Consider the following 17,118-nt stretch of genomic DNA (forward strand, 5'->3'; position numbering starts at 1 on the left):
ACACTGGGTCCAGCCCTGCAGCACACAGTTTTACTTAGCCCTTTCTCATCCAGTGGAGAGTCTTATCCAAAGAAAGGCCATGCTGTTTCCCCTTTCTGAAGAGGAAGCTGTGAGAGGGACACAGAAAGGGGAAATATCCAATAAACTATCGCTTCAGGGGAATAAGGAGAAAGCAGAGCCTCAGAGAAAAATATGAGCCCTGATTCCTTTGAAGTACCCTCTAAATCCCCATAAATAAACCCTGTTCCCATGCTGCTTCCATAGACCTTTGCCTTTCCCCACTGGTAAACACAGCTGATGCCACAGACCAGCTCCTCCTGTTCCTGGTTTGGTGGCAATTGCAAAAAGGTGCTGCAGTAATTCCTAATCTTTCTAGGAAGAGTGGTCAGTTCCTTGCTAGTCCTGATCCAGCCTCTGTCCAACCCTCTCAGACTCAGCTGGATGATTTAAGGCCCCTGCTGTGTTGCCCAGCCATGGAGAGGTCGGATGCTGACAAAGACAGTGTTTGGCAAGAGCTCTAGAAAATAACCAGTGTGAGTATCCTCCCTCCTTCCCCACTACACTGCTTGCCTCTGCTCTCAACTCACCAACCCCTATTGTATCCCCATAACCCCCTATGGAAAAGTGACCACCGGTTTCCACAGCACTATAAGGCTTTACACCAGTTACAGACCCCACTCCTAGTCATCTAAGAGAACTAATTAGTGACTCAATTTTGCTGTCACTGTCCAGCCAAACCAGGTTCTTGCTTTATTATTAAAACAACTTTCTTCATTCAGTCCAAGAAAATCTCACTGGAATTCTGCATAAAAACAACCTCTCCTCCTTGACATCTGGTGATATGGTGGCTTTGTCAGGACACCAATTTTTTGATCCCTTTTCTCCTTTCTAAAGGTGCAAGATTGCTTTAATTACACCTGAAAATGACCCATTGTGTTAGATCATCCAATATACTCATCCTGCTGGGGAGAAAACAGGCCTACAGAGACTCAAGAGGCTCTCAGCCAAAACGCAAGGAAGAAATATCACCATTTGCACTGCATTGGATTAGATTTCAAATACTGAGCAGGGACCACGGCCTCCACATTGACCTGGGATGAGGGCAAATGCTGCTGCCTGGCAGCCTGCTCTCAGGGCACTCTAGGTGCACTGCAGTCAGCAGTGACCTAGAACATGCTGTCACACAAACTCAGTCAGACTTTCCCCTGGCCCAGGCTGTTTGCTGCAATCTGGAGACCAGGAACTCCGGCCAGCAGGTACCCAGTTAGGATGGTTTGTTGTAGATGCTTAGTGACATCTTCTGGGCATGAACAGTAACAGCCCAGAAAATTAAACGGCTTGTCTGCTTGGTCCTTTTTTTTGCTGAAAGCAGTACACACCAAGGTATCTCATACATGATACTTGCATACATTCACATGGTTCCTGGGTGTCACCCTTCCTCATTCTCATATTTCAGGTACTCCGTTATAAAGGTAATCAACTCTTTAAGAGGCAGAAATGTAGTAGCATGGTATATTCTCGTTTAAAGCAGCAATATTTGCCCTTGGATGACAAGACAAAGATCCCCAAGATCCCCTCCTTCAAGCACCTGATAGTTCAGCTGTGGTTATAGTCAAGATTTGTCTAAACTACAGGTTTCCAATAGCACTTTGAGTGCTCCTGCTCTCCAGGGCCTCTGTGCATCCCTTTTATCTTCCCTTTCTCTTACACCCACATTCATACGTGTGCCTCCTCTTCCTCTGGCTTTTAAAATAGTCTTTTCCCCAAGTCCGATGAAGTAGGCTGAGGAGGTACTGTAAGTATCTAGGAGGTTATTTTTATCACAGGATCATCTCTACTAAGCCATCTGAGGAACGGATGAAAGCAGATTAAATGCTGCCTTCTTCCTTTCACCACTGGCAACAAATCTAACAGGACCAGACAGAAGCAGCCGCAGTCTGATCATTTAGCCAAGATCCAGGAGCTCCTTGCCTCTGACTAGGCCACACAACCTTAACCTCTCTTGGGGTCCATCTCATTCTCCAAGGTGAAGGCAACTTTTACCTACTAGAGAAGAGAGCTCAGAAGACTCCTGAAGACAGCTGTATTTCTAATAAAGATAGGAAACCCTCAGTTCTTGCTATGCTTTGAAGTTAGGGTGAAGTTTCATCAATCAGAAATTGTTAGGTATTATGGCAGGGAGAAAGTTGGTATCTCCAAAATGATGATCAGCAAGTAACAGCACAGATATGTTAGGAGGAACAGGCTGTTCTTGCCCATGCCTGAACCTGGAGCAGTAGTAAGATTACAAGAGGAAACAATATTATATCCGTTTATTTAGCAAAGTAGAGGGAAGCTCCTTATAAACCAAAGGAGTCTGGAAAGCTCACTCTTTCTGACAAAGCAGTTCTGCATATCTCTAAATGTTAATGCCATTTTTTTCCTAACACTAAACCAAGATTTGCCGCAGCATTTGCTGTGTTCAGATCTTTATGCAAATTTCTGCAGAATCTGAACTGACAAGCTGCAGCCCTTTTTTCTGGGCCACCACCCTCGCTTTCTAGGGAGTCACAAACAGATTTCTTCCAACTCCACAAAATACTTCAATTGGCTCCTGAATACCTTGGCAGGGCAGGGATTAAAAGCAAGCATGAACAGTCTTCAGTCAGTTCCACAGTCATAAGGATTCAGTGCATTGAATTTGGCCCCAAAGGTTCCCTACAGTCCTTGTCTTTGCTGGGACTGTGCTTAACCCCTGTGCTCCCGGGCACCACTTAGCGTAGCGTAAAGAGTAACTGCTGATCAGAAAAAATTTACAGTCTGTCATAAGTAAGCCAGAGGGGGACAGAAGGTCCAGCACCTCTGCTGAAGGGCAAAAGAAAGAATATTCCTTGAAAAAAGGACATTTTAAGTAGAAAGTGAGGGCAGCAGGAGGGAGAGAGAGAGAAAATAAAGAAGTGCTGAGCAGAGCAAGCGGCATGAACACAGCACAAAGCTGAGAAGAGGGTTACGTTTCGGCCAGCTGGGGCACGTCTATTCTATTCAGCAGTGTCTGCGCAGTAAGATAAGGGGGCCAAGGGCTGCCTGGAGCAGTGGAGCTTGACAAAAAGCCAGGGCAACGTGAGGCATGAGCTGAGCTAGAGGGCCCCATGGGAGGAGCGGGAAATAGCTCGAGTTCAGTGCAGTCAGAGGCAGGAACAAAGATACAGTGAAAAACAGATATCAGGAACATGGCCAGGCCCAGCAACTGTCTTCATGAAAGGCACAGGCATCTGTCTTGCTGACTTGCAGCTCCTCCAGGCTCCCATTAGATGCCACCCTACAGCACTCTTCAAGCAACCCAGCCACTTCCAGCACCTTCTGGCAGCTCCAAATGCTGGAGTCAGGCCAGGGAAAGAGCAGCTGGTGGCAGTGGCCCTTGCAAGCAGCAGCAGCAAGAGCTGGAGGTTCAGCTGGCAGGAGCAGAGGCCTCTGGCTGAACTCATAGCAGGCAGGCTCCTGGCCCTGCCCTCAAGGGAGCCTCCAACAGCTTCCCATGGGTCTTCCTGGGGGTCACTGCTCCTCACATGGTCAGACACCAGGCCATGCTGTCACAGCTAGCCCCAGAGTTTTGCCTGTAGAGAAAACTCCACTGGATTTTGCCTACCATCTCCTGACACAGACCTGAGCTTCCCCCAGATAGCACCCACAAACACATGCTATTACCCATCAGCTCCACCGGTTTCCCTCAAGAGCTCCGGCTCCTTTCTGCTCTCTGCCTCTGCAGACAGCCAACATCCTGCCTTGCATCCAACCCAAATTCATAGTGTCAAAGGTCCAGGCTGGGCCCTATTCCCAACCCGCTGTGGTGTGTATGTGTGCACAGAGGGGCATACCGACTATTGATTTTGATGTATGGTTGCAGGAAGTCATCAATAAGCAGCTAAATCTTTTGTGTTGACAGAGGTGTGCAAAACTCAGTAACTAGGGGAACAAAAGGCAGAAACCATTAGCAGGAGCATTTGGTTGGGCTGTCTGGGGAAAGGCAAGACTCAAGTGGAAGAGGCTACAACTTGGCTTGACCTCCTGTTTGGTTTCCCAACGGAATCACATCACCCCTTTCCTTCTCATCCTGGGCACTTTCCTTATTTTCCACCCCAGCTTCTTGCTCAACTTTTCCCCTTCTCTTGTGGGCCAGGGACAAAGGAACAGGAAGACCCTGGGTGACAGGAGAGAAGTATATGATGAATATGGAAGGGAAAGAAAGCAGGAGATGGCATGCAAGTTGTATCAGAGGAGTGTGAGGCACAGCAATGGGACCATTGTTCATGCTTATGTGTGCCGATTCCCTAGTGTCCCAGGAATATTATGCAGCATTTATAGTTGCTCCTATTACATATTTCCCAAGTCCTTAAAACAAACTCATGTATCGCAGGATACAGCAATGGACTCTCCAGCTGCCAATGCAGCCTGGCTTCCTGTTTTAAACTGAAGATGGGGCCAGAACTCAGCTGTGGCAGCAAAGCAGCTGAAGCATTGCAGGGGAATATAGGTAGGGGACAACAGGATTTAGAGGTATGGGAAAGTTTAGTTTTGCTTTACAGTGCAAAAGGTGTGAGTAACAAACAAGGTGAGGGCCAATTCCAATAGCTCACATAGCTAAAGTCACATCTTGGTATGACTGATTGCGGGGGAATATAGGTAGGGGACAACAGGATTTAGAGGTATGGGAAAGTTTAGTTTTGCTTTACAGTGCAAAAGGTGTGAGTAACAAACAAGGTGAGGGCCAATTCCAATAGCTCACATAGCTGAAGTCACATCTTGGTATGACTGATGTCAAAGCAGCAAGAGATCACAACTGCAAGCCAAATAACTGGACACAACCCGGATCCTAGGTACTCTCGCTCCTCAGTTCTAGACCAGCTATGCCTCATGTGTCCAGGCACCAAACATATCCAGGGTTTAGGTACTCAGGGGCTACATTAAGTCTTATTCAACAGCCAGCAGCTCTTCCAGCAACACTAATAGCTAGACTTCTAAAGTAGCAGCTCACCAGATCTTATGCAATATACTGAATCCCTTGGAAAAACAGGCCATTGGGAGGAGTAGTTGCAAAAGTTTGGCTAAGCCTTCCACAGGCACCAACTCATCCGTTAACACCGGAAAGTTTTCTTTCAAATTTTGCTGTCACTGTCGGGCAAATTGCTCAGGTCTGCCCACATGCAGAGAGCTGCCTGAGTCATAGCAGAGCTGAGTACAGTTCATCCACTGGGTCAGACAGCCAGAGGGTTCAGTCACGTCTTGGCTGAAGTTTCTCTGCCTCATTCAGGTTTTGCTTGTGCCATGCTCAGGAATAGCTTTGGTTTTGAGGGTTCTCCTCCTCCCCCCACAATGTTGATTATGGGTTGCAAATGCTGAATTTCAGCTGGAAGTTAAATCAGGCTTCCTGGGTATAGATTTTTATGTAAGCTCCAAACTGGCTTTTTGGTAGGGTCAGGCCAGGATTTCCAAAATGCTCAGTTGAACTGGAAGCAGATGGCTAAATACCCTCCAGGCTTTGGAAATTAAACTGGCTTGGGAATCAGTTACCATTTTAAGATATAGTCTTCCATCTACTGAAGTCCATTAACCTAACAGGAACATAAAGAAAATGAATCTCTGCTACTACACTTCGTGACAGTTTATCTCAAATTCGTGATTTATTAACAGGATCCATTATTGCTGCAACTGGCAAATTGGGCTCTTTGACAGAGTAATTACAGATAAGAACACAGTGTGAAACTGCAGATAAAGAGGGAGGGGGCAGTAGTACTCCTAAGCACAGACTGGTACGGCAGGTTTAGTCTGTCAGCAGGACAGGACCAGTATTTTCCTAGTGGTTCTTCGTTCTTTGGCAAAAGCTGGTGTATGTTAGAATAGCCAGCATTTCAGTATTACCCATCTTTAAACCTTAACAACTGCAGGAAACACATGGTCAGACAGAGCTGTGTATGTGCATAAAGCACTCCTATGTTGTCACAGCTGTAAAACCATAATTGGAAGCGTTGTTTCCACGGAAAGAGGCAGTAGTGGTTTCAGGACTAGAATTTAACCACGCGAACCAATGCTCCCAGCAGATCTCACAAGCTAAGCAGGGCTGGGTCAACTCACGGAAAAGAGGACCAAAGTAGGACTACGTGTGCTTCAGGACACAATACCGCATTGCACACAGCCTTTTCCACAACCACAGCACTCCAGGGAAGGTTTTGGACAATCTCCCTGTTCTTGGCATGGGTAGTATGGTCTTGGTTCTTCTGGTAGATGGAGGGCCAGGACAAAGAGGCTGACAGTATCCAATACACTCATTATAACCAGGCCCTAACAATCAAACAAACTCATTAGCTGGCTACATAATAACTTCTACCATCTGTTCAGACTGCAAGACAGTCTGATCCTTTTCTGGTAAGTTTGAACACAGCAACAGTAGAGGAAAATGTTTCTAATGACTAAGCAAAGACACTGGGACCAGCTGCACTTCTGGAACAAGTCACATCCAGAGGAAACAGCCTTCAATTGTTCTGCTCGTCCCCTTCTGCTTTTCTGCCGGGGATATCGTGTCTGCACTGCAGCTGCCTCAGCTGCCAGGTATTAAAAAAAAGCTGAAATTAACCAAATATTCATTTACAACAAACTCCGCAAAAGTCAATGAGTTACCGTCACTAGCATTGAACAGTGAATCTGGTGTCCTCAGGACTGAACAGGAGAGCTCAACAGAGAAGCGTTAGAGGCTGTGGAGTAGCACAAGCCAGATGGCCACCGCTAACATCCACAGAGCAGTGTGCACACGCATGTGTGGAAGAGGCATCTAGCTGCCCTCTGGAGGCTGCAGCCTACAAAGTGAAGGAAATAACCTCAGCTAGTATGAATCAGTACAGTCCATTTTTATAACCTTGGGCAGAAAAGCAGATTATATGATCCATCAGTCCAAAGCGCTCTACAAGTAAGCAGGGGGAGTCTTGCTACCCACTGTGATGGAGCCGAACGGCAGAGTTTTTGTCAGGCAGTGACTACAGAGCTGGAATATCACAGCATGCAGAACCAGGAAAAAGGCTGAATACCAGAAGATTTTCAGTCTCCATGCAGGCAAGCACTGAAGCACCAAAATATTTGTGGTTGCCTGTGCCTAATGAAAAGCAGCAGGCTGCAAGAAAAAGCAGTGGAGCTGCCTGAAAACCAAATGAGGTCATCTGTGTGAATTACTTTAAGTAAAATGAGGCAGGAGAGCTCCCAGACCAGTTTTCATTGGAGTGAGAAAACAAAACAACAACAACAACAAAAAAAAAAACCACCCACACCACCCCTAGTCCTTTGCTAGATGGAATGAAAGTAACTTAGAGAAAGGCATATTGAAAAGTCTGGCCATTTCCGACTTAAGTACCTAAGCCTCAGTTTGCAGGAGGTAATGAAAGGACAGTAAGGAAGACTCCTGTTCCTATGTTTTTCCCTAGCCGCCCCCTCCCCCCCCCACTGGTCACTGACAGAATAAGATACTGAGATAAAGGGACCTTCAAGTAGATGATCTTAAGTTCATGTTTTCCTTAACAGAATGCCATGGGGATTTAGAGATTTCAGTGTAGATATCCAGGTTTCCAAATTTAGCTGCAAGTTTTAGACTGAAATGAATCTACAAATTATGAACCAGATTGCCCTGCTTTCCTCATTAGGGTATTATTCCTGGACTGTACAGAGATTTTAAATAAACCTGAAAATTCTCCAGGTAGAATTTTGTTTCTTTACGTAGACAAGGGCCTGGAAGATGCCTCTTCACTTCTGGTATTTGTTATGAACAGTTATATGCTGATTGAACCAGTAATTTGTCAACCCCTAACAAACAAGTCTTCTATTCCCCCACCTTTCTATGAAAAGTTAATTCCAAAAAACTTTAAGTACCTCAAGTTTAAAGATCTTTCTCATTGCATCCAGCAATGAAAGAATCAAACCAAATGTGAAAAGCTGAATTTGATCAGATAGCAGGTGAGTATACAGGCATTGCTGAAATGACAAGTCCATAAAGAAATATTTAAAAATGGCTTTATTTGTCCTTGTCATTTCTGTGCCACATTTAATGTTGCTCGTTGGAACTGGAAATGGTGTTTTCTTCCTGTTTAGTAAATCACTTCCCGCGAGTTGCACATTACACGTCATATATAGCTTTTATTGTCTCAAATGCTGCAAGGTAATGGGATTTAAGAAAAGCAATCCTCCACATTTTACCAGATAGACATGACACATGGGGCACTGAATTCTCAATATGCACAATGTTGTTTAGACTGATAGCAATATTTTCAGGCACTGGTATCAGGTAAATCAAAGGCCTTGAAAACAATGTTATTTTCACCAGCTTAGCATGCCTGGAGAGCAGAAGAGCAAGCAGAGCATTCTGGAAAGACTGGCTGTTAAGTGTTTTCTTGCTTACAAAGAGAGCAGAAAAGCAGCCTACTCATGATCTGACGGGTGTTAATCTCGAGGCTCAAAAGGAGCGTATTTGTCCAGCAAACATAACTGTGGGATGCAAAAGGTTTGAACAATTTTGTGCACCATTACTTATGCTTTTCTGCATGGAGGTGTGTTTGTATTGGGAATTCTAGGAAGATGCAATCCCTGAAATGCTTCACTGCATATGAGGCAGCCGGTTCCACCTCCCCTCAGTCAATATCCTCTGCTGAATGCCAAACAGTTGGATAATCAAACTTATGAAACAGCCATGGGATGCTACCTAGAAAGCTCTAAACACAAGTCTTAAGCAACTTAAGATCTGTATTTCAGTTTGCAGCTTTTGCAGAAGCGTAAAAGATGTGAGGATGCAATGATGACTGGGCCTGGCAAGTTGGTCATTTGCAGAGCTGGGTCTGCATACTCCCAGCATTCCTCTCCACCAAGCAGAGGCGCTGGCTGTCCAAGAGCACCACAACACCAGCGCTGGAGGACTTGTGTTCTGTCCCTCTCTTCACAATCCATGTGGCAGTGATACATAGCCCTTGCCGACAGCTTCATCAGCAGGGGATCCACCCTTTCGTCCCTCTGCCAATTGGCTGCTTCCAAGACATGCCCTGATCTCAGTGCTGGAGGTAGAGGTGGGTCAGTGTCTAAGGCCACTTGCTATTTCTAAGTCCCTCCAGAATGGAAAACCATCTGCCCTATGTCAATGGTAAGAAAGGTCTCACACCCCTTAATCCCCTTCTAGCAGTGTTCCAGCTGTGGATCACAGCAATTGTTCTGCTGCCCCAGAGATGGAGAGCAACACACTTGAGGACAGTTCTCAAATTCTTAAATTTAAGGCAATCTGATCTAGCAAGGTGGGAAGTTTGAGCTCCAAGATGCCTCTGGAAGTGCTCCATACTGTGGAGATGGGCCCCATCCCTGGTTTCACACAGCAGCAGTGTGTGAACACCAAACCATTGCAAGAGAGCTTAATGGCATGTACCCTATACAGGCCAATGCCCACGGGCAGAACTAGAGCAACCCCTCAGACGAGGGATTCAAGGCTGCCTGTTCAAAGATGCTTCATTTAGTATTGAATATACTCAGAGAAGTTGTATTTTTGTATGATATGACACTCAAACATCATCTAAGTGTTTTGCACAAATCATCTGCATCTACAGAGAAGAAGGAAAGCAAATTCATTTCCTCTTTTACAAGAGAGAGGCAGAAACAACAGAGGCCATTCTAGGACCCAGATAAGGAGTTTTTCCCAGCAACAGCCAAAAGAAGTGTGTTAAATAATTCAGCAAATATTTCAACATCAGCTATTTCTTTGGAGCAGGAATAGCGTCATTTTGTGTGATTGCAAACCTCAGGCAAACAAAGGAATATATAATAATCATAAATCTTTAAAAGATTAGAACCTTACACTTTAAAAATGAATCATTTGTAAAACAAATGCAATGAGGAAGAAGGGGAAGGTCACAAACAGCTCCCTGATGGGCCAAAAGCTTTTCCCACAAACAAGATGCTTAGACATTATAAAAGATGCATATAAGAAGGTTTAAGTTTCTTACACTCTAGATCTCTGCCCTCCTGCTCCCCCCCTCCCCGGGGGTGTGGGGAAAGCACAGAAAATTAATTGGCCTGAAGAAACACAAGCACAGGAAGATGGCATTTATCAGTTCTATGCATTATGAAGGTTTGATTGTAATAAACCTTCATAATGGTTAATATTGAAATAGCTCTTCTCACTAGCAGTATAAAAGCGCTATTGCAACTGCTGTACAGAGCTGAAGGATGACAGTTGGCGTGACAGATTCCAGTACATTTCCAAGAGAATCCCAGAGTACGATTACTAGCAACTTCTTACCTGATAAGATGGCAAATTGCCTGTGGAGCTGCTCTATTATATCCACTGCAACCAGCGGCCGTATCTCCTGCTGCATGATTTCATCTGTGCAAGTGAAAACAGAAATCTTCAATGAGTTAATGAAATCTTAACAATCGCTTTCCAGTCCTCTGAGAACCCAGAAAAACAAAGATCATGCTCAAAGGAAAAAAGAGCCTGGCTTGACTGTTGGTTTAGATGTTATATGACTGCTTGTCATGGAAAAGCTTATGACACTTACAGAGTCTCATCTTCAGCTTAGTTACTTTAGATGTTGTCCTGTAATTTCAGGGAGCTTTTCATAAACCAGCCAGAGCTTGTCACAGATTTTTTCACACTGACAGTCTGCTCCTTACTACTTCATATTCCATAATAATTCACTGCATTTGGGCTCCCATATAAAGCAGCTTTTCAGTCTTTGAAACAGTAAAGCCTATTTCACACACAGTGCCATGTTCCACCGCATCCCTGCTCTCTGCCTAAGGACTTTCTGTGTAACCAGCCCAGCAACAGAGTTTCCTTTGCTGATGCTTTTTCCGCTACTAGCTAATACACAGTAAAAGGAGGAAATAAAGGGTTGTGAGGCTTTCTTCTCAGGAAAACAAAGCCTGTTCTTTTGAAGTACACTAAAGAGCTAAGGATAGCTTGGCTTGAAAATCACCACAAGCGTGTTTTTGTGATCTATACAGTGACCAGCGACTACAATCTCACACTGAGCTAATTTGATCTTTCTATAACAGGTGCATCCAATGGTTCTCCCTGCTCTTCACCCCAGTCTGGACCAGCAACAGTTTATTTACAGGGGAGTATCTGACAGCCCAGCTGGCAGGATCCAGGTTTCCTTATGTTACCATGGCACCTATTACAATGGGCTTTTAGTTACTGTACAGCTAGAGAACAACAACAAGTCCTGGCTTTGCACAGCTCACCTCTAAACTGTACAGGCAAAAGGTGGAAGGAAGGAAGCTGGGTGCAGACAGACCACAGATCTCACTAAAGGCAGGTAGCTGCCCAGCTCCTATATAGGCACCAAGATCTTCATTGATATCAATACAATGTAGGCACCCAACTTTAAATAAACTGTCCAGAAACAGGGAGGTCAAAGAGGTTAGAAATTAGCTTTTCTCCTGCGTCCCAGTCTCTTGCCCAAAACACAATCTTTCAGACACCAAACCCAATCCTTTCCAGGACTAGGGATTCTTAGTTTTGAGTTACATAACATCACTCAGATTTTCCTGTTCATTCCCTAATCCTTCAGACTTTTTCAACTTCCATACACCTCACTAATGCCTTGAGACAAAGTAGTTGGATAGCATGGGTCATGCCCTCTCCTAGACAGAGGGCAACACACACAGTACACAAAGAAGTATAGTTCTGGCTGATGCACAAAACAAGGAAATAATCACAAGCAATGGAAAAATCTTTGGGCAGCAGGGGGGAGGTTTGTTCCTGCAAATCCTCCCTTTGCACTAAAGTGCAGAAAAGTCAAATGAGAATGAGTGACAGTTTTGATGTGGTATCTTCATTCCCATCCTGTTTATGCAGCCCATTACCAGCTTCTCTGGTTCTTGACATTGCAAGTGTCTAAGAGCAACTGGAAGAGTAGACTCATCAATCACGGCAGAGGGCTTGGTCTGAGTGATGTTCAAGGGTTTTACTGGGACCTGAGGTAACTCAGTGTTATGTCTGTGGGAATCCACAGAAAAAGGATAAAGCTAAACTCAGCACATCACATTCTCTAAGTTATGTCCACTCAATTGCTAAGGCCATGTATCTGCTTACACTGCTGCTTAGAGTTAGCAGAGCCAACGTGCAGTAGTCTACCAGGACTAATTTATTCTCACTCTGAGCAGAGATATGCTGCTCCCAGTAGCCAAGCTGGGTATCTGCAGAGCACTGAGCCAGGCAGCTATAGCCCAGGAGCCATTGCCCAAGATCTGGGTCTGACTGTCAAGTACAGTGTGTGTACATAGCAAGAGACCAGTGACACTCAAGATTTCCTAAGCTGGTGAGGTTGCAGGTAGGGAAAAGAACAGTTTGTTTCCAAAGACATAGTGGGACAACTTAGTCAGCAGGTCAGTGATGTGCGTTGTGTTGTGACTTATTCTCAGTCAAAACCTGAGTGTGCAATAGAGATGGGAACACGTGAGAAAGCAGATAGTCTTTGTAGGAGAACCACCACATCCCCATAAGGCACCAAATCTGCAACGGTAAAAACTACACCCCAGTCCAGCATCACAAAACAGCATCTTGCACAAAGCAGAGCCATGACTTAACTTCCAGAGATGGCCCTGTGGAAACAGCTTGGCACGGGAAGAAACCTTACAGAGGTCTGCTGCTATGAGCTGAATTGACACAGCCTGTCCAAGCAAGCTGAGGGATCCTGGTCACTCTGCCAGGCAGCAGGTGGATGCTGACATCCGCTTAGCAGTATTCACTTTTTCTCCCCAGCTGATTCCTCCAGAGCAGGAATTAACTGGGATCTGCCTCATCCCTGCCTAGCTATCAGGGCAGCTTAACCTTATGTGCATCGACACTTCTTCCTAGCAGCCCGAGTGCAGTGGCTGCCCGCATCACACCCTCTTTCCGCCAGCCTCCATCACTATAGCAGAGCTGCTAAAAGTCACGCAGCTCCACCCAGAGAGGTGCCCCATGCTGCGCAGGGAACCTGTGGCTGTTCCTCCAGCATACTGCTGGCACTGTTCGGAAATCTGCTTGGGGAAAGTCAATGGACTTGTGTCCTATCTCTCCTCGTGATTATACCTCACAAGGCTCCCATAGCAAGCAGGTGATTGAATACAGGTGTCAGAGGGGCCAAAGACTACATAAGCCCCCAACAGGGCTGGCAGCTGGCCTCCTTCATTGGCAATGCATGTGCTGGTCTCTGTGCTGTATTTGTTTTGCAGATGCTGAAAGGCTTTGCTCTCCAGGAGCAAAACAGCCATCAGGATCTTTTCATCAGTAGAAAATTCACTTGTAATTGATTTTAAAATATGACAAAAGCCCTGTCTACAAATTTGCAGGCAACAGAAATGCCAAAGACAGTAACATTGCCCTGAGCCTCTATTTCTGGACACCCAAGACCTAATTCAGTGTTATGGTCTGTGGGAATCCATAGAAATGGAGGATAAAGCCAAACTCAGCACATCATATTCTAAGTTATGCTCAGTTTCTCAAAGGAAAGCCCACTGAACACCTGAGGACAGAAAGCTGACTTCAACTTCCCTCCTATGCCTTTTGCTGGGCTTTGCTTTCAATACAGCACACTGTCACTTAAAGGCTAAGGGTCTGAACAGCCTCCTGTTCTCCCACCAGGTATCCTACTAACCCCAGCTGACACTATTAAAAGCAGCTCAGTGCCATGCTGCAGCAGTACAGAAATCTCCCCCCTCCTCCCAGTTTATTCTGTCCGTATCAAAAATTCATAAGTCCTTAATCCTCAGACATCAGTGTTCCCAGAATTTGTTTTCTCCTCTTCTGACAACACTTGTTCATAGGAATGACAGACCAGCACAAAGTCACCAGTTTTGCACATCTGCCAAAGACAAGGCAGGGAAGTCAGAAACCCACAACTAAGTCCTTAACCTGCCACCCCAAGGCACTGCACTTACCCCCTCCCGCCATCTCAAACCACAGATTGGCACCAAGAAGGAGGCAGAAGGGGAGACAAAAAGGGAAGTTTAGAGGTGACTATAATCTGAATCCAGGAACAGAAAAAAATAATGGGGAAGAGGTAATAATTAAAAACAGTTTGGACTCTCAGAACTGAGATACCCTGGGGCATCCACTGAAGAAAATACTGTTGACTTCACCTGGAAGATGCAGAGACCCTGTGGCAGCAGTGCAGTTCCCACAGCTAGACACAGCACTCAGGTTTGGGTGACCAAGGCTGAGCTTCCTTCAAGCATAGTTGCAAAAATGGAACAAGAGTTTCCAGTGTCTGACACATCACTCGGCAGAAATGGCAAATGAACTAGACCTTTGCCTCCATCTGTAGCATCTCAGACTTACTCATTGCTCCGAGGCAACAAAAACTACCAGCATAGCAGTTTGCTTTTGATGTTTGCCAATGTGAAGGCATCATTAATATCAACCAGTCTTGAGCAGAACATTCCCCCCACTCCATACAGTTTATGATCTTGCTTTAAAAATAGCTTGTTTCTGGTTTCTGAAGATCCCTTTCTTACCAAAGGAATTTTGTGGCGTAATAAGATGAAGTAATAGAAACAAGAACTGCTGAAGGCCAGTTAAGCCTCATCAAGTCCCCTGACTAGGCAAGACTCTCTCCTATGAGGCACATGAGATTTCCCATAATACCTGGGGGAGGAGAGGTTCAGATGATGAGAAAGGTGCTATAAAATATGTTTGGTGACAAGGAATTGGACATTCAAGTAACTGAGTATAGCTCACCCACTGACTTACAGGGAAAAGGAATTGCAGCAAAAGAAGGAACTGGAGACTGCAAGGAAGTTTAAGGAAATGAGAAGGACCCTCTTGAGCCCAGGAGGCAAATCAGACCATGTGGCTAGGAAATGCCAGTATCTGTAGCCAGCTGCACACAAGGTAACTTTTGCCTGTTGGCATCTTTCCCTAGGCCAGTGCTTAAGGCACTAACTCTCCAGTAGTCATGGTTTCATAACACCATTACAGCACAAACTTTGCAGCAGAAGTACCAGTCCTTGGAATCACGTAATTACCTGGGGCTGGTAAAAGAAGTTTAATCTTTGACTAAAAGAAGAATTGGAAAAAATTCTTAAAAGTAAACCAAGAAGATGCAGACCAAAATACAGGAGGTCCGGTTCCTTTAAAGTCAAGACATTTTTCTTAGGGTTAATGAGAATTAATCAGCACATACCTCCCACTGGCCTTTATCCCAGGAGGATCTGTAGCTTTCTTTGCCTGGGCACCACAAGCCACATGCATGCAGGAAGTGGTGTTCAGCTTTTTGGGCAGAAGCAATGTACCATTTTACTGTGGGTCACATACTGCAGCTGAGAAAACCCTGCTTTAGGTTGACACATGAAGCTGCTAACAGCGACAGGCTCATAGACTACTTCAGAAAAACTTGCTGATGATAGGCATGTTTCAACTGCACAGGGGTCCAAAAGTTTTAGGAAGTTGACACACACATCATAGGAGCTTGAAAACAGTTGTCTTACTTCATTGCAGCTTACTAATATCTGCAGGAGAAATTTGGCAAGCCCAGGTCACTCCAGTCCTGTCCTCTGACACAAATAGAGTATGACCATGCAATTAAAGATCATATCAAAATGTATATTAGTTGAGTGGCTGGAATAGAATTATCTGGGCAACCCTAATTCAGACATTACCTAGCTTCTGCATAGTTATTCTTGTGGTCTTAATTTTAATTGAAGAGGCAGTTACACACAGCTTCTCAAATTTAAAAAAGAAAAAGCTTAGCTGATCTAACAATATTACGTGAAGCAATACCAATCCCCTACACAGGTTGCCAAAGCTGAATCTTTACCCACACCATGGAGTTCATTACTTCAGCTAATTGAATTTGCCAGGACAATTAAAATCTGAGTAAGGATGAGATAATAGAGGAAACAAATCAGTCTTATCTTGGCTCTCTTCTTAAACTGGTATATATTCAATTCCTAGCAGAGACTGTCCAAGTCTTTGTACCAAACAAAAAAAACCCAAACCCCACAAAACTCCACACTACATACACAGTTTAGCTTCAGAAGAATTAGGCCTTGCAGTTGTTTCTCAAGCTTTTCTATTGAGGGGGAGAAAAAGAAAAGCAATTACTATAGCCATCTGTCTCGCCCAGCTTCTCCCCCTCCCAGATCCCTAGGGGGGCTAGCTGTAACTGTGCCACCTCGTCGCTAAGGGGAAAGCCTTTCAGTCACACTTCACGATTCCTCACTCAAAAATCAAACATGCTTGGGTCCCCCCACCACACACACACATTCCTATTTTATTTCTCACCACAGCTGTATGTATTCCTGCAGCCCAGCCCACAGATTGCTGCCTTCTGGGCTATGCCAACAGCAGCTGATTAAAAGCTGCAGTGAGTATAATATTGTGTGTGTGTGCCCCCCCCCCCCCGCTTTTTCTGAGCAAAGAGAAACTACTTTATATGCTAATGGCAATTAACGGTTTCCAAGAGCGTCAGAAAGACGACCTGCTGGAATAAAAGACGTGACTGTGCTGAGCAGATTGACACGGCAGTGCCCACTGCTCCGTGAAAGACACCAAGAGGCAACGAGCCATCAGAGGACACTGGGGTTTCTTTGTTTTTTAGTGACTGAACACTACAACTGCCTGGCCTTCTGCTGGCTAGGAGGGGACTGCTTCTCTCCCCCATCTGAGGTCACTAATCTTGGAATAAGGGGTTACAAATTTCCAGAGCAAAGTTCATCTCTTCTTGATGATGGCTTAATATGTAATTCACTTTCTATTACACCGTGGGGGAAGGAGGAAAGGAAGAAACCTGGGAGTGAAGTAAAATCTTCATCAGACTTGGAGTACACCAGCCTAATTCGACTCTGGGCAAGCTCAGAGGCAAAGATAATCCCCAGCGTTCTATTTAAAATTGTGGCTTTGAGGAAAATTCTGACTGCTGACATGAAACAAGTTAGATAGGGAGAAGCATAAGGCCAGAGATTTCATTTGAAGAGCTGAATGATCACTGTTGGGCTTTCTCATTCCTCCTAAAACACACCAAAACGGAACACAAATCCAGCGTTTAAGATGCAAAGTACCTACAGTTTGAGTGATCTCCAAGGCCATAATTCCTCTGGCCAAGAACATCAACCCATACCCCTAGCAAAGGGGACAGC

General features: G+C 45.0%; 1 protein-coding gene across 1 annotated transcript in view; it reads right to left on the bottom strand.

Annotated features, from left to right (window-relative positions):
- MCF2L2 (MCF.2 cell line derived transforming sequence-like 2) overlaps positions 1–17,118 on the bottom strand; it is a 165,102-nt gene that overhangs the window by 136,114 nt on the left and 11,870 nt on the right. The window contains exon 2 of the mRNA XM_067301662.1: positions 10,292–10,375. Coding sequence (XP_067157763.1) covers positions 10,292–10,375 — 84 coding nt within the window. The remainder of the gene's footprint in view (positions 1–10,291; positions 10,376–17,118) is intronic.

This window comes from Apteryx mantelli, chromosome 9, assembly GCF_036417845.1.
Source record: "Apteryx mantelli isolate bAptMan1 chromosome 9, bAptMan1.hap1, whole genome shotgun sequence".
Lineage (NCBI taxonomy): Eukaryota > Metazoa > Chordata > Aves > Apterygiformes > Apterygidae > Apteryx > Apteryx mantelli.